Here is a 23673-nt window from a genome sequence, read left to right as displayed (position 1 = left end):
CCAGGAACCCCATTTTTCCTGGTTGTCATTGCGAGCCACACATCATATAAATCAGATACACAAGGTACACAAAATGGGTATCAAGGATGAGGGTAACCAGTCTTAAACTCACTACTTTTTGGTATCTTAACTCACCACCCACCACCCATACACTAACCACGTGTTCCAATTTAGGCAGATGTTTCTCTTGGTGAGGATAGGTCTAGTTTCCATAGGGATCAAAATCCAAAACAGAGAAACAAGTGACCAGCATTTATCTGCACATACTAAGTTGCTTTTATTAATCCAGAACGGCATGCTACAGATACTGTACAGCATGAACATTTATTCATTACAAAAAATGGCTTCCAAACCATTAAAAATGAACTTGGAATAAGAGCATAAAACGGAACAGTAACATCACAACTGTTAGGAAACATTCAAAGTATTCACAAAAAATGTTATAGTTAGCATTTTAATAAACCAGAGAAAAATCGGAGACAGTTTTACAATCGCTTCATGTCAACTACAATGGCACTGAATGAACAGGTTTTAGCTTTATACAGCATTTTGCAACATCAACATGCCTAGGTTTTTTTATTGTTAAAGTTTGCTACCTGCTTGTATGTAATATGTGTACATAAAAGTGGCAGCTGGTTTTTCATTTAAGAGTAATCTAATATACAGAATTTTGGCCCTTAAGGGTTTATACCTCTTCATTTAAAATGCTTTCTGGACAATCTTGCTACCAAACACATTTTGTTATAGGTGACATTAAAACTACATACAAAGCTACCTATGTAACATCACAGCAAAACATGATGAACAAAAAATACAGCATCAAAAAGAGGGAGAAAGCTAAAGTCACTGAGAATTTTGGCACATAAAAGTTTTGCACACGGTCAGTCCATGTCCTAAGGGCGCAGGGCATCCGACTGGGAGTTCAAAGGGGAAACAAGGCTGGTTCCCACTGCTGCTCAGATAGCGTCGCTAAAAATTCCCTCACTAATTTTCAAGTCTTCTTTTACATAATGGCTTTTAAAGCAACTTTTGTTAATGCTACTGATCCTTAATGCAACTATTAATGTCCATTTGGTGGCATCTGGGTTTCATACAGCACACAAAAAAAAAAAAATCCAAAAGGGAAACAAAAAAATAATATATACACATTTTATATATAAACTTAAAAACCTTGTACAAATGAGTTGTTATATATAAGATGCTTATGCTAAGGGGGGAAAAAAACTTTATACAGTTTCAAGAAAAAGGAAAACATATTTAAAAAGAGACAACATACAGGTACAACAAGCAATCTCTAAAGCAATAAATACTACTGGCCCAACAGCATTGTGATTCCATTAATTGAGAAGTAGCATCCCCTCCCCCCAAAAGAACAACACCATGGAACAAGGTATATTAACACATCTTAACCCTTTGTTTCTGTACATTTAAACAATAACAAGTAACATCACAATAAAAGTTGTTTCACACAGAAAGGAAAAAAAAAGTAATGGCACTGCATTCCTCGTGCCCTTATGGTTTAAAAACCAGATGTAAGATGATTGGTTCGCAAGCTCGTATTTAATACAAATAATACAGAACCAACTCCTTCGGGAGGGCTGCTTCAAAATTGCTGCTTCTTTTTTTTTTTATCCTTTTTGTTTTTTAATCAGTCTTTTAAAACTAAGCTATCCGAACTACATAACAGTTATGTATATATATATATTTTTTTAAACGCTACAAAGACTTTAAACAGCTGTTGATAAAAATTTTGGTAGAATCATGAGGTTCTTCTCTCATCTACATATTTAAAAGGAGAAATTGAAATAAGAATGGGTCAAATATTGACCAATGAACTCCATAAACATCAACTAATGTAGCCACGTGGCACGAAATGAAAAGAGTTACAAAACGAAACCTCTGGAAGTGGGGGAGGGGGCGCAGACGGAGAGCGAGCGGACAGGACGCGACACAGAGCGGGGGCCGGCGACGCTAGCGCTACTCTAGAGACTTGGTGACCAGGGAGAGCGGCTGGGGCTGGGGCGCGGCCAGGGGGCCGTGGGAATGTAAGGAAGAGGTCGACGGCTGCGCCAGCGGCGGCGCGGAGGGGCCGGCGGGCGGCAAGGGCGGCGGCAGGGCGGCGGGGGGCAGGTCCAGGGCCCCGTTGGGGCACAGGGCGGGGGCCTTGCCGTGGGCGGCCTCGGCGAGCAGCAGGGCGGGCGGCGGCGGCATCAGGGACAGGTGGGCCAGGGGGTCGGGCTTGAGGGACAGCGACAGAGGCTGGGTCTGCTCAGTCTGTGACTTGGCGTCTCGGGGAGGGGAGCCTAGCAGGTTGGGGGAGGGAGGAGGCGAGTCTAGTAAGCTTCCATCTGAAGAGGGTGGGCTGAGGCAGCTCCCTTCACCTTGTATGTAGCGAACGCACTTTTTTTTTCTCCTAGAAACGGGGGGAAAAAGAGTTCTCCGTGAATACAAGGCAGAGACGCCCAGGAAGACAGTCATCTTTCAGGCTCGAAGGCAGCAGAGCTAAGTCGCCTGCAGGGCGCCCCCACGGGGACCGCACGCCCGGTGACCCCAGAACAATTAAGGTGGCTCCCAGAGGTGGGTCGCTCACGAACCGTGCCCACATGTGAGCCTGCTCTGGCAAACAAATGAAGAGTCCAGAACTTTCTACCAGCTCCTCCCACCTTCCCTCATCAGCCACAGCCCCACCCCTGCCCAAATCTCAATGAGCAGAAGAAGGGAGGTTCTGCGAGCTGTGGCACTTAGGTGCCAGAAAGTGGCTTTGTCCCAGCTGTCATTTCTCTTTTGGCCTAAACGCTCAGACATCCCCTCACACTCCCATCACAGTGCCTTCCCCACTTCCCCTTCCCACCAGTGCCACCCTCCCCCCACCCCCCAGTGATGTGTGTGTGTTTATTTTAAAAAGAGAAAGACAGAGCTCCTTCCCCAGCCGCCTCATATCAATATGAAACTCTCAAAATGCTCACTGTTGAGCCCACATGGCTGAAGGCAGCGCTAGCGAGAGGCTTAAAGGTTTTAACACACCACCACCATGAGGCTGCTGGCGCCCAGAGAGCTTTTGGGCTTGTCTGTTAAGAACCACACCAAATCGAGAGAGGTCAGAGTCAGGCGAGAGGGAAGGGAGGGAGGGGAGAAACGAAAAGAAAAGAAAACAACAAACAAACAAAAAAACCCAAACAGAACAAAACAAACCAAAAGAAAGAAAAGAATAGAAAGAAAAAAGAAAAAAAAAAAAAAAACAGGTAGAAGAAGATAAACAAAGGTAGGGGAGGGGGTAGAATAAGAAAAACAGAAAATGATGCAAAGGAACAAGAATAACTGGTTGTATGGCCTGCAGGTTGTGGATTAAATTAAGATTCAAACTTGATTTTTGTTTTTGTTGAAGAAGTGGGGCTTCCCCTCCCCCACCCCGTAGTGAGCCAGTTTGAGAGAGGTAGGAGAGACTTGAGGATGGGATGGATGGAGGGGCATCCTGCCCTTGTCCTATGCCTGGGCCAGTAAGTGGAGGGTGCAGCATAAGCCCATCACAGAGAAGTAACCACAAAGACAAAGTGCCAGGGAACCACAGCATGAACCTTCTCGGGTTTGGATTATTGTGATTAGTGCTTAAACCAGAAAGTCTAACTTGTCTGCACCAAAACCAGAATCTGTCCTCCTCGCTACCCATTTATGTATAAGAAATCGGAATGAGAATTTCAGAGCCTTCCTTGCTTAGCATCAAAGGATGAGGTGGGGGTGGGGGGAACAACTCCAGAAATTGAGCATGTGACTTCAAAGCTTCTACCATTAATCCCAGTCTGATGGGACAGTATTTGGTAGGAAAGGTGATCCTAGGGATCAACCCCACTAATGCTATAAAAATAATGTAGATAACAGAAAATGTGCTCATATAAAGACCCTGGAATCTAAGCAGAACCATAGCTGGTAACACTCCATCTAAAAACAAGCATGTGAGCACTGACCAGCTTTGCCACTGGAAAGCAACCAAGATGCTGCCTGCTTGAGGCAACTACTGCAGGACGACACCCCTGGCCTTGGGAAGGAAGTGGGTACTAGTTCCTCCTCTCAGTCTGTGCCCCAGAACTGACTGTGCCCCTCCATGCTTGGGTGTGGACTCAGCAAGATGGCAGAAGGCAGGGAGGGAGGGAAGGGAAGGGCAGAAGGGAGCATGCGCAGTCCTCCCTGCTTCCCAGAGGCGAGACAGCAGACACAGCTGGGATGGTGGCCTTCAGGGTCTGTCTGTCCCCTCTGAGTCAAAAAGAACTGGGGGAGCAAATGCATCCCCTCTCCCACCCTCTGTTTGGCAAGATTCCCTTTTCTCCCTGGGATTGGCTGGAATAGACTATGGGGTTCTGCTCCCATCCCCCAAACCAAGATAAATAATTAAGCCTCTCAGAGTTTTAAACCACCTTAGCCTGCAGATCAAAACATGCTCAAAAAACTAAGATGCCCATGCATATTAAAAATAGGGGAAAGAAAGGAGGTGGAAGAGTGCGTAAGTAAAACTGAGAAACCAACAGAGAAAAATAGAAAGGGAGAGAGAGAGGAGAGGAAGGGGGTATGACCAGGAAGACGCGGGAGCAGCATCGAGCAGTCCATGCTAGATTAGGGCAGAGGGGAAAGATGTAAAAGCAACTTGGTGGGCTCAAAACAGAATGGTGTTAAAATGTCCACAAACATCAAACTGGAAACCTTGTGTGGCAAGCTAGGAGCCCTGATTGGCTAGGAGCATTTTTTGGTGCTTTCCTCTCACCCCTCCCACCCACCTTATGATGTAGAAGGGCATTTTGGACACAGGACACAAAGACTGTGATGACAAAGCGATGGGCCTCCGAACAGGTTGCCGAGCACAGGGCAGCTGAACACACACACATTTCTGACGAGTCAGAAAATGCCTCGGTTGGCAAGTGCTTTTTTTTTTTTTCCTTTTTCTCTTTTTTAAAAGCATATTTTGTCCTACTGATTTTAGCATCCAGTTGCCAGTTACAATCATGGCAAAGTTAAAAGAAAAAAGTTGAGGGGAGAAGGAACAACTTGAACAAAACCCATTCTCTTAACCTGCTTCCCACCTAAGTTTTGTCTCCAGTCAGAGGGGTCCTCTTAAGAATCCATTTCTAGCTTCATATATACTTATTGTGAAAGCAAACTAAGGGTTCTTCCTGATCCTGTTTTGGAATGACACCCTTAAAAGAAAACAGAAGTGCATTTGCTAATGCTTTTATGCTATGAAAAAAATGTCCTCAACATAAGAAAAATGGTTGTACCTAATAGTACAGAGGCTGGAAAGTAAACCAGGCAGTGATGGGGGTCTCTGCTGAGCTCCAGCTCCTAGGACCAGGGACCTCGGCATCTACAACAAACACTGCCACACTGATGGGCCCTCAAGGCCACATTTTAGAAAATCATGCTGCTGAAACACAAAGCAGCTACAAAGGCTTTGGGCTGGAAGATTTGCTTTTTTGTTTTCATAAAAATATCAAGAAAATTCTGGTCTCTGAGGAAGATACCACACCCTGGCTTCAAGCAAGGTGGAAACTATATCTGAGGAGGGGGATTCCTGTTTGGGTCAATGTTAGTAATAACTTCCAGAAGGGAGAAGCAAAAACAAAGCCAAGACTTGCAGCAAGTACTTCCAAAACCAAAAAAAGGATTCATAAGCATCCCCCATCAATAAAATAAACAAACCAGGCACCTGAACCAACCTTATTGTGAGGCGTACACAATGGTGTCAGTTGTACATTTCCACAGAGCATGAGAAACCCTTTCTGGAGAGGCCCTTGTGGTTGGCCAGTCATTTGCCACAGCAGAGCATCCCAGCACGGGATTCCATAGCTAGATAACTTCTCACTTGGCACAAAAACAATTTTGACAAACTGACTGCCTAGCAGAGTCGCTGTCTTCCCTGACTAGTCCTAATTAGATATGTAACATCCTTCGTCATCGTCGTCATTAAACTCCTACTGTCCAGAGAAGAACCTGGGACTGTGTCAAGGGGACACGTGTCACCTCTGTGAACACTACCATCTCACGGCATCACTGGGCAGTTCTTCTCCTGCTGGGTGTCACCTAAGGCCCCAATCTCTCCAGCTGTCAGAACAGTTCCCTCAGCAAAGCCTCTCAGGCCCTACCTCGCCCCTAACGTTTGTTGGGTCAACACGAGGCACTTCATCGATCTCTCATACTGGCATCAGAGAAGAAGGGAAGAGACATGGGAGACTCGTGGGCATGCACAGAATGGGATGAACATCTGATCTAACATCTAAACACGGAGCGCATGGCAGAGGCATGAAGGGGGACACGTGACGGGGGAGGCACTACGAACAGGGAAGCGTGTTTGGGGTGTTGAAATACCTACCATCATAATATTCCAAATTCAAAGACTGCTTGTATCAGAACAAAGAAACAACAAATTTAACCAAAGGTGGTCATTAAAGGAAAGGAAAGGAGACAGGAACTAGCTGGCATTCCCTCCACCAAGAAGGAAGTACCTATACCTTCCCAGAGAACACAGGTTGGATGGAAATCTGCAGGTGGAATGTGTGTACTTAATTTGGACACTTTTGCACTGTTCTGATCCATTTTGGAACTGATGCTATATACATACATATATATAATATATATATTTTAATTCTGCAGGTGCAGCAACCAACGCTGCAGTATGCAACTGCACGACTCACTGCTTGCAGCCCTTTAGCTGGTGCATGCCATTGAATGCCACGCTTCTTTGTCAGCACTGTAAAACAATGTCAGCTCACCAAGCTCCTCTGTACAGATACATGGTTTATAAACAAAACAAAACCAAAAAGAAAACAAAGTCAGGGAGGAGGGGGGAGCCTGCCCCAGAGCACTTCTCCAAGTGCACGGGAACACTACTGCTGCCAAGTTTGAACTCCTTCAAACCTCTGGAAATGGTGGCTGGCTATGGTCAGTATGCAGGCCACCAAGGCACTCCTAGGGCCGGGCCAGCTCCACGGTGCTGGCATTCAAAGCAAAAGCATCTGTGCCAGCCCTTGTTTGTTAAGATTACGGTCTCAGTTTTGCCACCAGGGGTATGTTCTTCATGAGAGCAGGGGAGGGGAAGAGAGAAAGAGGGGAAAGGAAATGGCATAAAATTAGGAAGGAAATTTTGAAGAGTGAGGATCATTAGTCATTGATGCCAGTGAGGGAAGCAGATGGGAATGAAGTCAAAATAAATTGTTATGCTAAGGTACCAGAAGGACAGAATACTTTGATTTTCCCAAAGGCCTCGCAGTGGTAATATACCTGCACGGTTTGCACCATAAAGTCTGTCGGTCAAGCCCGAACAGTGCCCGACACTTCTTTGGAGTATTTGCATCTGTTAGCATAAGGTAAACACAAAAATACAACACAATGGTGGGTTGTGCTCAGTTGGATGTGAAATCCCAGCTACAGCTTACTTTTCTTCTCTATCACCTTGGTTCTATATGATACATCTTCCCTCACCAAGGACGTGAAAGGAAAGGACTTCTATGAGTTAAAAGAAAAAAATAAAATAAAATAAAACGATAAAACACACACACAAGAAAACAACAACCAGAAACCAAAAAACAACAATGAAAAAAATTAAAAAAAAAAAAAAAAAGAGAGAGAGAGAAGAGGAGGGGAGAAGGTGACGTCATTTGCTTCTACCTAGGCCAGGGTTATGATCCCGGGCTGCTTCATGAAAGGAAGGGGGTTGGCAGGCAATATTCCCTGGGAGGGGACGCGCTGGGGGTTTGCTGTTGCTGACCCAAGGAGGCACAAGTGATGCTGTTTTACAGTGGCATTTTGGCTAGCAGCAGCGGGAGAACAAGCATATCCCTCATCGAGCCCACACTAGCAGTGTCCCGCTCCCTTGTGTGTCCTAAGATTCACACATAGAGCTACAAAGCAACAGGCCAGAGAAGGGGGAAAGGATTGAATAGACCAGCTGCAAACCAGCACAGCGAATCTGGGAAACTATACACACCTGCAAGGGCCGCACCAGTTATTCTGTTGATCAAGGCCAAAGCGCGCTCGGCATTTCTTAGGAGCGCTCAGGTCTGAATGAGTTCAAGAAAGAAGCGAGCAGAGGAGGAGGACATGGGAGAAAGGGAGAGAGAGAGAGAGAGGGAGAAAAAGAGAGAGAGAGAGAAAGAGAGGGAGGGGAGGGGAAGAGAAAGATACAAATAAGAAAAAAATAAAAATAAAAAAGGGAATAAATCAATGACCTGGTTACTAATCGCAAAATATTGACTTTCGTTTTTTTTTTAAACTTTCTTTAATTAAGAAAAAAAGGTAAAAAATCACATTCTTATTCAACTTGTGAAATTAGCTGTTGCAAATAAAGCTGCAGTATCCCTTCTTTAAGGACTGTCTCTCAGATTGGTTTTGAACTGACAAAGGGAAGTTCGATACTGAAGAATTCTTTTAAATATTTTTCCTTTATTAGTTCTGCTTTCCCTTTTTTTCTCTCAATTTTTTTTTCTTAAAGAAGAAAATAAAGCGAAGGAGGGAATTAAGTTTGTAAACATGCTTTTTTCTTCTCAGAGTACAACAGTTTAAAAAAGAAAAAATAATTACAAACAAAAACAGAACAAAATGAAACAAAACAGAAAGAAATAAAGAAAGAAAAGGGCTGTGGTATTGGGATATTGCAGCTTTTGGAACGTTCACCTTTTCCTTTTTTTAAATCTATTTTCATTAATATTAACAGAGGAACAGATATAGGTAAACAGGCTGTGTGATGAGCTGTTAGGAGTTAGTTAGAAGCTCATAGCAGCATTTAAGCAGGCACAGTCATTAAAATGGTAGTGGATTTGCAAATTATGAGCAGAAAAGCAAAAGGAAGAAAAAAACTAAAATAAAAAAAACCAAAGGAAAAAAATAATCATACTGCGGATGCATGCTTGCGTGAGAAAACTTAGTGGGAGCAATGAAAAAAAAATGCCATTAGATTAAGGAGGTTTATTACTGAATTCCTTCCATTTTTTTTTAACCAGTCTCTTTTAAAGAAATACTGCATATTCAATTTGCACAGTTAGTTCAACTCTAAAATCACTGTCAACACTGCTTAAACAACTGTTATGGGAAAAATAAATAAACAAAACAGAGGTTAAATTAAATTAAAAAAAAAAAAACAACCAAAGCAACTGAAAAAAAAAAAATCTACCGAAACATACAAAACCGTGTAGATGGTCATTTTAAAGAATGTTCAAATGTCATACGTGTTTAATGTTAATAAAACTATAATGGCAAGAAAAATTAAAAAACAATTTATCAACTATTTTAATGACTCAAAATGACATTAGCACCTGTAATCGGAGGAAGTGAAAGGCAAGGATTTAGGAAACATTCGCTGTGTTCTGAAAAAAAAGAACAAATTATACAAAGCCTTCAAAATTTTTGTTTGTTTGTTTGTAAAAGCCTGGCCTTCTCCACGGGACCTCTGAGATTGCCTATGCAGTATTTCTAATTTCTTCTAGAGAATGACAAACCTCCTTAATTTAAAATGGGTGTAATTTACCACTGTAAAGGCATGCATCAGAACATTCAGGAACAGCCCAGTTAATATCAAACACTCACACATACCCCCCTCTACACCCCTAAGCCCCCTCCTCATCCCTTCTCAGACACATACAAAATAAGCAGACTGGATAAATCCCAGCATAGGCATGCCTACCGCTTGCTCTCCAGTTAATGGGCTTTGCAGTTATTTAAAAACACATTCCACTAGAATTACAATGTGCTTTTCATGCAATAATGAATGTTACTAGCTTTAAACGGGCAGTCACGAAGCAATTAATTAAAATGCATAAACAAAAAGGCTGGCTAAGATGGGTTCCCCCACAATGTCCTGGCCTGGAATTTCTCCTGCCTCCCCCAGTGGAAGCCTAACATAAAAGAGTGGTTCTCGGGCTACTGCTCCTTCCTCTATCCTGATTACTGCAACTTACCATTCGTCTCTCCAGGCTGCTTGTCCCTTTTCCTCTTCTTCTTCTTCCCCTAGATGAACAGATGAGACACAGAATTATCTCAGGAAATAGACAGAGGTGGGTATCTGGGCTCATCTGGAAGGAGAGGGCAGGAGGAAAGGACCACCTTGCCATCTCTATCCACACTGACCTCTAGAGTTTGTCCATCCTCCACTCACCCTTCATCCAATGCCCTTGACTGTGCCCCACCTGGAGGGACACACACTTCTCAGTAGAGAAGGGACTGGCAGGTAGTGAGAGAAAGATCTCTCTGCTCCTGTTCCTATGTCCACCCTCAAACCTGACCCAGAACATGCGATGCCTAAGAGAGAACAGAACTGCATGAGGAAGACTCGGGTAGGAATGGAGGGGCAGCCCTGGGAACAGTCTGAGCGCCCACCTCTGAGGGGCAAGTGAATGTGGGATGGCGCGCCAGCTTCAGGACCCAATGGTTGTCAGTGGTTCCCATTGTGAATCAAAGAATGAAGGCCTGAGAAGTTCTTCTCTAAGAACTATAGCACCTTGGTTTAAAGAGAGAGCGGTGAAGGGAGGCAAAATAGAACCAGGAATCATCTGAGCTCCTTTCAAAACTTCCGGGTGGATGTCCATAAGAGAAGGGTCGTTCCTACCATTCTCATCTCACATGATGATAACCCTCCTAAATACCAACAGTTAACCTTGACGGAACACGTACTAGGCACCAGGCCCAATGCCAAGTGTGCTATACAGAGTGACTCATTTAAATCCTCACAATAATCCTATGCGACAGGTTATCATCGCCATTCCAATTTTACAGGTGAGAAAACTGAGGCAAGGAGGGATTAGGTAACTCTCCTGAGGTCGCACGGTGAGTAAGTGGTGGGGCCAGGACGAGATGAGGTCTGCAATTCGCAGCCCTCAGCCATAGGCCTGTTGCCTACATATTTAAAGCCTGGCCCACGGAGAAACTCTTTTCTTAATTGATTAGGGGGGACGGATTGCATTGAGTCATTCACACTCCCCAGCCTGATGCTCCTTGGTATTTCAGGCTTACAAACATGGAAGGAGACTAGGGAGGAATTCTGCAGAGCCAACTGCCTCATTCCAGGTCAGAAATTAGTTCTCTCTCACCCAGCACTATGCATATGAGATCGCTGCTTGGTATAAATTTAAATGCAATGGTCTCACACGTGTATGTGTTTCACATCTAAGGTTGCCATCGCCTGTTGCTATCAGCTCCTAAGAGAAAAGAACAGTGATCAACAGGAAACTTAAAAAAATGTGTTAGGCTTTGTAAGGAGTAGTGCAAAGTGGAGATGCCACTGAGTTCTGGCTCCGTCTGTGGGCTGAGAGCCACCTGTTTTAGAGAAGAGCACCTTTTATTATTTTTTTTTATTATTAAATCATAGCTGTGTACATTAATGCAATCATGGGGCACATACACTGGTTTTATAGACCGTTTGACACATTTTCATCACACTAGTTAACAGAGCCTTCCTGGCATTTTCTTAGTTATTGTGTTATATTATTATTATTTTTGTTTGTTTAGCAGGCCCTGGCCAGGTTTGAACCCGCCACCCGCAGTGCACGGGGCTGGTGCTCTAACCATTGAGCTACGGGTGCCCAGCCCCACCCCACCCCCAAAAAGTTACAATTTTTAAGAAAAGAAGTCCATGTGCCTTCTCATGAGGGTACAGCTTCCACCTTCATGTTTGTGTTTCCTCTATGTAAGGAACAAAGTGCCACCTAGCTATCTTGGGACAAGCAGGCGGGTCTTGCTTGGGAGCGCAGTAAAAACTCAACTGGGCACAGAAACATTTTAATTTCCTGGGGTGTCAGCACCCACGTGCCCCATGGCTTCTCAGTCATGTTTCATTCAGTGTTCATCCATTTCTAGGTCCTTGCAATGTATTCTGAGGGCACTTGTCTCCGGTGCTCTACAGAATGTGCCAAGTCCAAGCGTCACTGTTCTACTCAATTCTGTTTTCCTAAAGTAGAGCTAGCAAGGCTTCTATTACCACTTGGCTGGAAGAGCAACAAGGTGAAAGAGGCACGAGGTTAGCTCAGAAAATACTTTTCAGAAGAACCTTTTGAACTTTACAATGACCAGAGTAATTTGTAGAAACTCCTGTGTCAAGTTAGTTAAAGACAAATATCTGATAAAACATAATCAAATTGATAAAAACTTCGATTCCGTGTGTTTTATCCCCAGATTGTTCCCTGGGTCACAGAAGGAAGGTGTGAGAGTTTGTGTGTGCGCGAGAGAGACCGTGTGTGTCTGTGTGTATGTGATGAGTCATGGTAATAGGACTCGGGCAGTACCTCTTATAAGAGGAAAAGTTCTGGCAGCTCTCCATCTACATCTATCTCTAAACTTTCTCTCAAGTCTTCTCAAGAATTCCTGTTATAAAGCAACCTATCTTCCGAATGTAACTGACCTAAAGTCATTTCAAGTGCCCCATGGAACCTTCTGAAACCTAAAAAAGCACTTTGCAAAAAGCCTCAAGCAATCCTTTGTCTAAATGATTTCTAGGTGCGTCAAACACAGTGTTCTTTTGAAGCTACTGCGAACTCTGCCTTGTACCTTTGTGATTTCACCCTGCACAACTCCAGGGGGCACCATTCACAGACCACACTGTAAATGGCATACCCTGGAGTTGTGCAGTGCCTAACTGTACACGAAGACCCCACGATGACCCAAAATGTCTACTGGGGATATGATATCCATAGAGAAAAGCTGAATTCCTCTCTGTGGCACCATTCTAGATTATTCAAAGAATTGGGTTTGTAGCAGATAGTAGGAGTTCAAGATGAACTCTAAGAACTTCTGACCAGAGCCCAGGAGAGCAGCTGTCCTGCAAGGATACGGCTGTGTCATATGGCTGTGTGTGTGAAGGCTATGGAGCCTGCCTGCTGTTGGAAAGCTCCACCTCAGGGTCAGGGGGGGTGAGCAGAATGCCTGTGGGAGAGCGTTAACTTTCTCATCCTCTTCCTTTCAGCTCCAGAAGAAAGGCTTCCCCACTGCACACATGCTGAGGACAAACGCAAAGGTCCCAAGCAGTGAAGACCCTGTGCAAGCCCACCTGTCGGTGACAAGGGCTCTCAGAGGAGCACACTTGTCACCGAGAGGTGCTACCGTTCCTACTCCATCCTGTTCCAACTCCTGGGAGGTGGGGCCTAGAGGGAGCTGGGCTAGGCCATCCCCCTTCTCCCTCATCCATGCTGCAAGCACAGGTTTAAAGGTATGAGGAAAAGGGGGAGCAAACTTGAAATAGCTAGTCCGACTGAGCAGAAAACAGCCCTCACTTTGGATCCTGTATTCATGCAGATGTTTGTGATTTCTTAGCGGATGGCAAGTTCCAAGGGAGGAAAGAGGCCCGACTTCACTCGGAATCCCCGTAATACTTATATACAGTCAGGGTGCAATCAGTGATACTTTAATGACCTCAGCCCCTGCTCAATGTTGATGATGCCAACAGGAACGTCACAAGAAGTTGGTAAAGTCACCATGCACGGCCCCATGACATCAACCAGGAAGGGAGGAGAAGCCTGTATCAGCCTTAAGAGAAGTTCTGTTTCCCCCTAAAGAGAAGGTGGTGAAATTACTCCACAAAACCATAGGCTATGTAATAATGGATCAGGCAAGATAAGAGGCATTTCATCCTTCTAGAGAAGAAAGAGCTCAGAGCTTGAGTTATTGGGGAAAATGTAGGATAATCGGTAATCAATAGTGACTTTGGTGATTATCGATCAAATAATCAACATTATCTGTCCTTGTCACCAGAGGACAGCAAGTTTCTGGGGAAAGAGAAATCGTGGGGATACAATCACAATTAGGAAAAACAATAATCCTACAGGGTTTTCTAAAACTCAAGAAAGGAAATTAGGCAAGTCCCTTAGCCAACACAGAGCCCGGGAACACACACACCACGTAACACACACCCTTCCCTACCCCTGCTAGGCCCACAGTCATTGCATCCGCCCTGCCAAAGGAGACGTTCAGGGATAGTCCCATCGTGCCTGCAGCTTCTACTGTATGATGGCACAGGCAATTGTTTTGTTTTTCCTTCTTAGTGAAGAAGGCCTTGTTGGAAGACTGAGCCCTGAGAAACTGAACCCTCTTCCAGAATGGAAGCTTCTTTTAAGCATAGCCTGAAGCCCTCCCACTTCTAGGAACTGGGCAAAGGGGTACCCCAAATCGACCTCATAAGCCTTGAGCTGGAACACTGGAACAGCAGCCTCCTTCCTCCACCCTAAAGAATTACCAGAGCCATCCATCCAAGAAGCCAGACAGGCCCCTCCAGCTTGGTGAGCCAGCAAGATGCTGGCAGCCCCAAGGCAGGCGGTCTGAATGGTCTTGAGCCCTGATTCAAACCAGATTGTATAGACACACCACACAGTTCAACAGACTCTCATCTTACAGAGAACGATCCACTTACATAGTTATCCCGCGCGGACCAGCCGGGGTATAGCTGCATGTGAAGCTGCCGCTCCTTCCGGGCCAGCTCATAGTATTTCGCTTGCTCTTCTCTGGACAGTGCATGCCACTGGAGGGGACGGGGTGGGGGTGAGAGAGACACGCAAAAAACATCACCAACTACACTCTGGTCAGGGAATGCATAATGCTATAATGCTGTTTGGGGGGGGTGGGGGGGTTAGTTCACCCAGGAACCCACCTACTAAGAGTCTGGTATGTTCCTGGCACTAACAAGGATGCTCAGACCGAACCTGATTTGTTAACTGCATCGTTCCATCATTTGCCCGCGCTCTCTAGGGATGGGGAAGGATTGTGGCCATGGCTGTCCTGAATGCTATTTGAATGCAGAATTACTAGTCCTGACTCAATGAGGGCCACTCAAGGATTCAGAATATGGCTGGACACAAGACGCTTGTCCACCCAACCTGCTGTCCTCCATCCAGTTCATCCTCCCCATTGCTCCCTGGGAAGGGTGTTGCCTACCCTTCGCCCGAGGATCTGGTTGATGGCCGCACTCTCTTTCAAGGTGCACTCAGCTACAACCTTTGCTCTCATTTCCTTCATATACAACATGAATGCATTAAGAGGTTTCTTTATGTGGGGCTTCTTCTTTTCTTCTTCCTTTTTGGAGTCCTGATGCTTTCTGGATATAGATGAAACAGACACAACTCAATAAACAATCACACGGTCCAACCTCCTCCAATGCAGAGAGCCTGTCTCCTTGCCTCCCAACACCCAAGCCTGGCACAGTTGTGAATAGAAAGCACGTTTCCACTTTTAGTCTTCTTCACCCCAGAAAATGGAACAAAAATAGCTTGGGGAGCGAGTAAGGGAAGAGAGAGATTTTGTAATCATGTCCTCAAGTTTCACAAATATACAATTTTCCCAAGCCAGGGGGGAAAACACATTGTTGCCATCTCCACCCCAGCAGGGTTCTCTGGTGCTTGTAGAAAAAAGCTTCCAATGTTCAGTTGCAGGGTTACCGGGCAGGGAAGTGGTTGCCCATCCCAGGGCAGGCAAGTACATACACAGAAGAGTTCTGTCCCAACCCGCAGTGGTGCAACTGCAGAGACTCCGCCACTGCGCAATTTTCTCCTTCGTAAGGTGGTAACAGAGCCCAAACCAAGCAAGGCCATCCTTAGGCAGAGGGCCACCGCATAGCAGCAGCGACCAGCTTGATGAACACTGTGGCAAAGAAGAAAGTCATAAAAACAGCCACACTTACGAGCTATGGAGGGAGCCGACGTCACTCTGAGAGGATTCTTGTTTGACTGTTGGCGTGACTATGGCCGGATGGGGGATGCCGGTCGTGTGCAGAGTATGATGAGGTGGAACCATGTGGGGAGGGAACCTAGAAGACAGAAAGCTGTGTAAATCGTCAGAATCAAAATGAATGAATGAGGAGGGTTGTGTATACACAATAAAAAAAAAAAAAAAAAACTCAGCATGTGACACTCACATGAAAGCAACCCAAGGCATATGAAACCTGTCAGCATTAATTAGCGATAAATTAAACATAATGATTCTCATAATGTCATTAAAGCCAATCTTCCCCTTCATTATTGCTACTGACATGAGACATTACGATTTTTAGCATCTTCAACAAAAGACAAACCCAAATGATGTACATGGGCAGAAAAGTGGGCTTGGACTACCTGCTGGAAATTGCATGGCCACTTGTTTTTTGAGGCATTATTAGTGGCATCTAAGAAGACAATTTCCTAAGTCCTAATCAGCTCTAAAATGAAAGGTGAAATCTTTTGTTGTATATTGACAGCTAAATAAAATATTAACGTGGTTGAAATATACATACATTTCTGACAATGCTGTGCATGCCTCATTAGGCCTCATTCTGTTGATGGAGTGCAATAAAATTTTTATTTTTCTTTTGTTGCTGTGTCCCATCATTTGACAGGAATGGGAGAGAGTGAGGCAGGAAGACAGGGGGAAAATTCAAATATTTTCTAGTTGGTTCTTATCATAAGTCAGGGACATTTTAAATAAGTTAGTATCCCTTTATGGAAAGCTGCAAAAAAAAGAAAGAAAGAAAAGAAAGGCGCCCGCGCACACACACTCAAATGCAATAAAGGCTTTGAATTTTGATTCGTCTGCCCTTTCTCTTGTCAAACTTAGGATTCCTAAATCACTTTAACTCAATGTGCTGTCTAATCATCATTAAAAAGCCTTCTAAATGTTTAACAAAATTATAAATAAGGAGAAGATAAAGTTTGTGTTTTCTCCTATAATAGTGTTGATTTTTGAGTCAGTCAATTGAGCAACCTATTTTAAGGCATTTTTTACAACAGTGCTCCAAATACATCTGAGGCCCTGTATTACTATTTCCCAACTAAGCAAATTAGCCAGGACATAAAAAGCTGATTTCAAACAACTCTTGGTCCATTTGCAAACTGATACCTGGGTCAGACAGCCAGCTCTCACACTTCCTGTTATGCTTGGAAACCAAACCAATGATTGGTATTGGTCAGATGAACCACCCCTCTGAAGGTTAACATAACCTACTGTACAGAAAAGGAGAGGGAAGAACAAAGTGGCAGAAACCCAAAAGCAAACAAAATGGCAGCCTCCTGCTCCAACCTGGCAAGGTTATGCAAGGGAGCAGACGGAAAACCCTTCAGATCAAGATCACGGCAGTTGTGGCTTTCTTAATAAAATCCACACCAAAAATAGCCCAACATGCTACCCAGGAAAGAACAACCTACTCTTTAAAAGAAGGCCAATTCCAGTGGGAACCAGAGGTCCATCATGACAGTTATTTCAAAAGGAGCCTATCTTTGACAAAGTTCTTCCCATATGTGGATTAGAGATAGTCTCCAATTAGCCAAAATTATATAACTGGAACAATTTGAAAAAATCATTAAAAAACTTAAAAGTACTAACTGAATTTACACAAGACCAACAGAGGAAAATAAATAACCAATGAGTAATGCTGATTTTTAAAGGAGGCCCAGAGCCACCGTGGACACTAGACTCAGAAATTCCATACTGCCCTGGTCTTCTCCTTTGGCCACCTTTCTAACTTTAAGCTGATGATAAAACGTGGTTACAAATGATATGATTTTTTTTTTTTTTTTTTTGGTAGAGACAGAGTCTCACTGTACCGCCCTCGGGTAGAGTGCCGTGGCCTCACACGGCTCACAGCAACCTCCAACTCCTGGGCTTACGCGATTCTCTTGCCTCAGCTTCCCGAGCAGCTGGGACTACAGGCGCCCGCCACAACGCCCGGCTATTTTTTGGTTGCAGTTTGGCCGGGGCTGGGTTTGAACCCGCCACCCTCGGCATATGGGGCCGGCGCCCTACTCACTGAGCCACAGGCGCCACCCGATATGATTTTTTTTTTAAGATAAAAATCATGTCAGTCCTCCCTTTAGGGTATCAAAAAAAAATTAAGAGAAGGAAAAGGGTAAGAAATAAGCAACCCCTATATCTTTTCCCATCAAAAAACGGTGGGGGGTGGAGGGAATAAATAAAAGTCAGCCCTTGGGAGGCACTTGGACTCCCCAGTTCCCTCCCACTGCTCAAAGGCCTCTGAGGAAACAGAAGTTCAGAACATGTGTTCTTGGAAGCCCTTGGGTGAAGTGGTGGGTGGCAGCTTTTACTGTGAATTTTAAAGGCCTGACATTCCTCAAATATATATGTTCCCTTCCTGCAGAATGACAGTGTGTGTACAGATGTGTGAGGGCGGGGGGTTGGGGGGGTGGAGGGAGGAGAACCACTCTGTGTGTGCGTTACGTACACCAAACGCCATGGCAAGACACCACGCTCTGACCTCATTGGGGGCAGGGACCAACTTCCCGTGCCGCCGTGAAGAAGGAACATTTCCAAGTTCTCATACTTACACACATATTCCTGTATCTGAAAAATGCACAGCAGAGGAAGGGACTGTGCGGGACCGGGCAGACACGCGGGCTGCGTGCACACCTTCTCTTAAGAAATCCCTTTTCTGCAGACAACTATTCCACGAAATGCAATAAACACCCTAAAAATTCTAAGCAGCTCATTATATACCCCCGTCTGCTTTCATGGCTCCAAGCCAGAATATAATGATGAACTTAACTTGTTAAGGACAACTAATTTTTGTTTCTGGCTGTCTCAGGGGCTTCTCTCTTACTCACTCTCACTTTACTTCACTGTTGACACGTTTCTGTTAACTGGATGTCATCTGCCGGCCTTGATTTTATGCACAAGCAGTAGGATGCATTTTCCTGTGCAACAATCCTGCTTTGAGTTGCATTAGGTTTGTCATTATTCTCTCATTTTCCCCCTTGCACTTGTAACATTTCATCTCTTCCTGCCTTATTTTTTGTGAGCCACGGTGCACCCACATTATGGTTTATACATGATCTCGCTCCCTTTGAAGCCGGCAGATTTCAGAGCCGGCTCTCGTCAGGAGAAGAGCCTTGCACCAATTTAGCAGGCTGAGGGCCCGGAGCTCCAACATCTCAATCTAAAAGGGGTCACAGGGTGGCACAAGTGAGTGTCAGCAAGAGCTGTTTAATTGCCAATCTAGGCTTCTCCATGGTGTTTAAAGTATAATGACCCATCACTTAATTCTGAGAAGTCCTGGCCCCACTGCTGAATAGAATGAATATCAAAGGGTGTTCTGGAACAGGGCAAGCTGCCTACATTTTGCTATAACTGCCATAAGTATAATAGACCTATACTTCTGTCGCCCTATTACCACAATAATGTATTTAATTTGCTGTATACGCTTTTTAACTAGCTACCTTTCATATGGCCTACCTGGGGAATCGGTCGCCTCTTCCCCTCCTCACACCTCGGGCCCCTAACCTTTCTTCCCACTGTTCCCTTCCACCCCTCTGCCCACCTAGAAATCATCGACTAACCTGGTAACGATAATTCAATCGATAAGCTTAACCCCAGTCCGTATCCTACAACTACTTCACCGCTTTTAACATCTAGAATGCACCGAGTAAACAAACATGAAAAATAACCAGGTGCAATAAATACAAATGCTGGGATGGCAGGTAGATGAGCCGTGTATTACAAGCAGCTCAGAAGCACCCTCCTCTTGGGAGACTCCGTCTTCGTCCCCCACTCAGTGAGGTTGTGATGACATTATTTAATAAGCGTAACCTTCCTCTTCTCCATAGACAGAAGAACGTACGCGTATTTTCCCGCCTAACTAATACTGGTATGGATTTTGAAATTTGGATGATGGATGCCACGTGGGGATTGGATTGTCATACGATATGCATGGCATACTTACAAATGCTAGATGTGGTACGCTTTTTTTTTTTTTTAAACGCATGTGATATCTACTCTCTCCCTCACCCAAGATCACTGTTTGGTTAAGGAAGGAAAGACGCATCTTGGCCTGTCTTTCCGGCCCTTTCTCTGGTCTTGGCCTTCTGTGCTGGCCACAGAGATTGGGGGAAGAGGCTGTAGGACAGTGCCCTCGCCATGTAATGCATGCTAATTTAATTATGTGCCATCATCAAAATGGATTGGTGGTTTCAGCCCATCAGGAAAGTCTAAACCTCCACCGATTTAATTAACTTGACTGCAAATCAGATGAACAGAAAATAAAACTATCATTAGGAGCAATTAGTGACTACTTAAACATACTGCTGCCAACCAGTTTGTAAATAAACTAGCAGTTGCTAAAAAATTAGCCAGAATTAATCAGAGAGTAGAAAAGGAGAACATGGAGATATTTGTGTATATTGTGTGTGTGTGAGTATATATACACACACGTTTATATGCTTAGATATAAATATATAAATATACAGTTCAAATACACATGATTTTTTTTAAACTTTCAAAAAATTACAACTTGCATAGGCCACTATGGCAGCCACCAGCCACATGTGGCTACTGCGTACTTGAAATGTGGCCAGTCCAAACTGAGATGAGCTGTTAAGTAGAAGAGATAAATCAGAGTACTAAAACTCTGTCCAAGAAAGAATGTGAAATATCATTAATTGTTTTTGTTCTGTGGCAGCATGTGTTGAAATGATAATATCTGGCTATACTGTGTGGAATAAAATATATCATTAAAAGTAACTTCAAGAGGGACTTTACCTAACAATTGCAATCAGTGTAACCTGGCTTATTGTACCCTCAATGAATCCCCAACAATAAAAAAAAAAATAGTAATAATAAAAAAAAAATAAATAAATGAATACATTTGGCTGATTCTTAAAAAAAAAAAAAAAAAGTAACTTCAGCTAGCCAGGGGTGATGGTACAGGCCTATAGTCCCAGCTACTCTGGAGGGTGAGGCAGGAGGATCACTTGATCCCAGGAGTTTGAAGTTGCTGTGAGCTGTGACTCCATAGCACTCTAGCCTAGGGCAACAGAGTGAGACTCTGTCTCAAAAAACAAACCAAAAAAACTTCAGCTTTTTAAAAAAGGGGGATGCTACAAAATTTCAAACACCCTCTGTGGCTCACATTACATTTCTATTGGTCAGTGATATCTTGGAGGGACAAGGGGACACTTTCTTGTTGATATTGAGCTTTGAGAAGACCAATAATCTTTTCTCAGAGTCTTCTTTATCTAAGAGTAAAATTACCTCTACCCCTTCCCTTCTGACTCAGGATACGACAACAGAGAAAAGACATTTTATAAAGCTCCACAGGTCCTGACCATTTCTTCTGCCTTCTAAATGCCTTAAAATAGGTTGCTCAATTGACTGACTCAAAAATCCCACCTAGAAAGACACCACTTACCTCGGAAGTTCCATATAATTTCTCAGTATTTTCTATGAGTACAGTCTATACTACATGGGCTTTACACTCTATGTAGCTCTGGTCCCTGGGTGGCCTGGTGAACCATCATCTAGAGAACTTTCTGAGAAGTCACCCATGGCCTCAGATGAAGGCCCTGGTTCTTGGAACTCACCTGGACATGGAAGCGTTGACAGTCAGAGCTGTGGGGTAGGGATGTCTGAATCCTCCTGTCGTGATTGGGTACACTGGTTGACCTTGCCTACAAAGAAGGGGTACCAAGTGAGACACTGGAAACAAGGGTGGGGGTGGGGACAAGGAAAAAAAGAAAAGAGAAAAGTTCTCTCTGCACAGTAAGCTTTATTCTTATTTGATCAGAACAAAAATCTTGGGGATTGTACAGGAAGGATCAAAGGGAAGAAACACAGAACAATTTGAATGCCATAAATCTGATAGGAATGGCTAATTAAATTTTATAACCTCTGCTTATGTCAATAGAGACCCTCTCCCCAAGCTGAAACTAGGTGTTTTGTTGTAATAATTAAAGGCGAAGTCTCGCTTGCTTTAATGGAGCCATCACACTAATTGAGGGCTACACATCCAAAGGAAAACAATAATGAATGTAAATTTATACCAAAATAAAGTACAGTGAATCAAAGGACTTCAGTTGCGCTTTGGGCCTCTTTCGGTATTTAGATCTCGGTGAGAAAACATTAAATTAACAGAGCTTAATTTGTAGCCTTTTGTCAAATTAACAAGTGTTGACAAGAGTTACCGGGGGGGAGAGTCCCCAAGAAGAATTGTGGGTAACCAATAGACAATCACACCTCATTACAATAATTAAAAAATACAGCAACATGCAAAATAGCATCCTCATGAAAGACACACAACTTTTTCTGACAGAGGGTTGTCTGAGTTGGCTATTCCTTTTTATCTAGCTTTCAAATATCTCCCCATCAACCAAATGGGGCAAATGATGACTGAGCACCATTTGAGGAAGGGCTCCATCTATTTAAGAAGAAATGGGTCACAAGCCCATGTTCACATCTACCCTCTAAATAAAAATAAGAAGACAAAGAAACAGAAATTATACTGAGGGTCAGTATTCGATGCAGCTACTACATAATAAGCGGGGCTTGTTGCTTTTTAAAAATAAAACAATACAGGGCGGTGCCTGTGGCTCAAGGAGTAGGGCGCCAGTCCCATATGCTGGAGGTGGTGGGTTCAAACCTAGCCCCGGCCAAAAACCAAAAAATAAATAATTAAATAAAACAATAAAAAACAAAACAAAACAAAAAAAAAAAACAGTATAAAACCAATTCAACTAGAGATGTAAGGGTAGAACTGGGGATTAACCCAATCCCGAAATTTTAGCTTCTTGTAAGACTATGAAAGGTTGTCTTCCCTCAAGACACCCTAAGTTGAGACTTTGCTGAAATTTACTCCTTTTAGCATTCAACACATTGTCCTGTGTTTTTTAAAGGAGAGATCACTAATAAACATGAAGAAACACATCCACGGAAACAGACAATTGCAAAACATATAATGCATAATCTGTGCAAGCGCGTGCGCACACACAGAGGCTTACGTACTAAAGACTTTTCTACTTTTATTTTAAAACATGCATGTTTTTGAAGTTTTAAAAGGCAGTCGAGTTATATGGGCACTGCCAGGAACCAGGACTGACACTCAGGAAGGACCCACATGCTGGAATGAGGGTTCTAGATGCTCCAATCCCATCCTTCATAGGTAGGTAAAGCGCTCAACATGCACCGAATCTAGAGAGGTGCTTGTTAAATGTTACTATGGGGCTTCTCAACAGATAAAACTTTCCACTGTCAATGTCGCCCTTGGGAGTAATGTTTCAGAAGGGGTTGGGAGTACTGAAATTGTAAGAAAATGAACTCCACTCCAAGCCCTGGATTTTAAAACTAAGTTGTTCCTGTCCCCACTCCCATGTCACTGAATATGCAACACCTAAAAGGGAGGACTCAGACTCAACTCAAGGACAGGGCTCTAGTTTGGGCTGCTACTAGTGGAAATGTCATGGTCAGCCTTCTGAAACTCCCCAACTGTCTTAGAGATACCTTTGCCTATGGGGCCTGTGGGGACCACAGGTTCAGAATGCCAAGTATCAATGACCTTTTCCTACCTATACACCTGAACGGCTATTCATTTCCCCGCATTCCCACAGCACATCTCAGCAACATCTTCCCCATGCCCTCCTAACACACACACACACACACACACGTGTATAATAATAAGCATGCCCATGTAAAAAACGAAAAGGAAATTAAAAAATGGAACTCCTTACTGTGGTACTAACCATCCTAGCGGATGGGGGATTTGTCCTACGGTGCCGGGCGATAGCGGGTAATACGGGGATATATCTGGAGGGTGCGGAGGCCGTGGGATTCCTGAGAGAAGAAGCAACATTTTAGGTACAAAGGAGGGAAAGAAGAAAGGAGCTACTGTCGGAGAAGGGAAACAGGAGAAGGAGGAAGAGGGACATCTCTCCTGGAATCCTAGCACGAGATTCATTCATTATGATTCTA

General features: G+C 44.0%; 1 protein-coding gene across 37 annotated transcripts in view; it reads right to left on the bottom strand.

Moving 5' to 3' along the window:
- Positions 1 to 252: 252 nt before the first annotated feature.
- Positions 253 to 23673, bottom strand: part of TCF7L2 (transcription factor 7 like 2) — a 198091-nt gene continuing 174670 nt past the window's right edge. For 4 of the 37 annotated variants that reach the window (XM_053583711.1, XM_053583722.1, XM_053583720.1 and 1 more), the window contains 9 exons: positions 23433 to 23535; positions 21294 to 21380; positions 15635 to 15775; positions 14893 to 15052; positions 14372 to 14479; positions 9936 to 9984; positions 9294 to 9344; positions 7970 to 8042; positions 253 to 2413 (listed from right to left, as the gene is read on the bottom strand). In XM_053583711.1, the coding sequence (XP_053439686.1) occupies positions 1978 to 2413; positions 7970 to 8042; positions 9294 to 9344; positions 9936 to 9984; positions 14372 to 14479; positions 14893 to 15052; positions 15635 to 15775; positions 21294 to 21380; positions 23433 to 23535 (1208 nt within the window). In that variant the 3' untranslated portion in view covers positions 253 to 1977. Of the gene's footprint in view, positions 2414 to 7263; positions 7337 to 7967; positions 8043 to 9293; positions 9345 to 9931; positions 9985 to 14371; positions 14480 to 14892; positions 15053 to 15634; positions 15776 to 21293; positions 21381 to 23432; positions 23536 to 23673 lie in introns of all 37 variants that reach the window. The other 33 variants (XM_053583742.1, XM_053583746.1, XM_053583743.1 and 30 more) reach the window with 20 other exon arrangements.

Source organism: Nycticebus coucang, chromosome 3, assembly GCF_027406575.1.
Source record: "Nycticebus coucang isolate mNycCou1 chromosome 3, mNycCou1.pri, whole genome shotgun sequence".
NCBI classification, from domain to species: Eukaryota; Metazoa; Chordata; class Mammalia; order Primates; family Lorisidae; genus Nycticebus; species Nycticebus coucang.
Note: the sequence above shows the minus strand (reverse complement) of the source record. Positions and strands in the feature narration are given on the sequence as shown.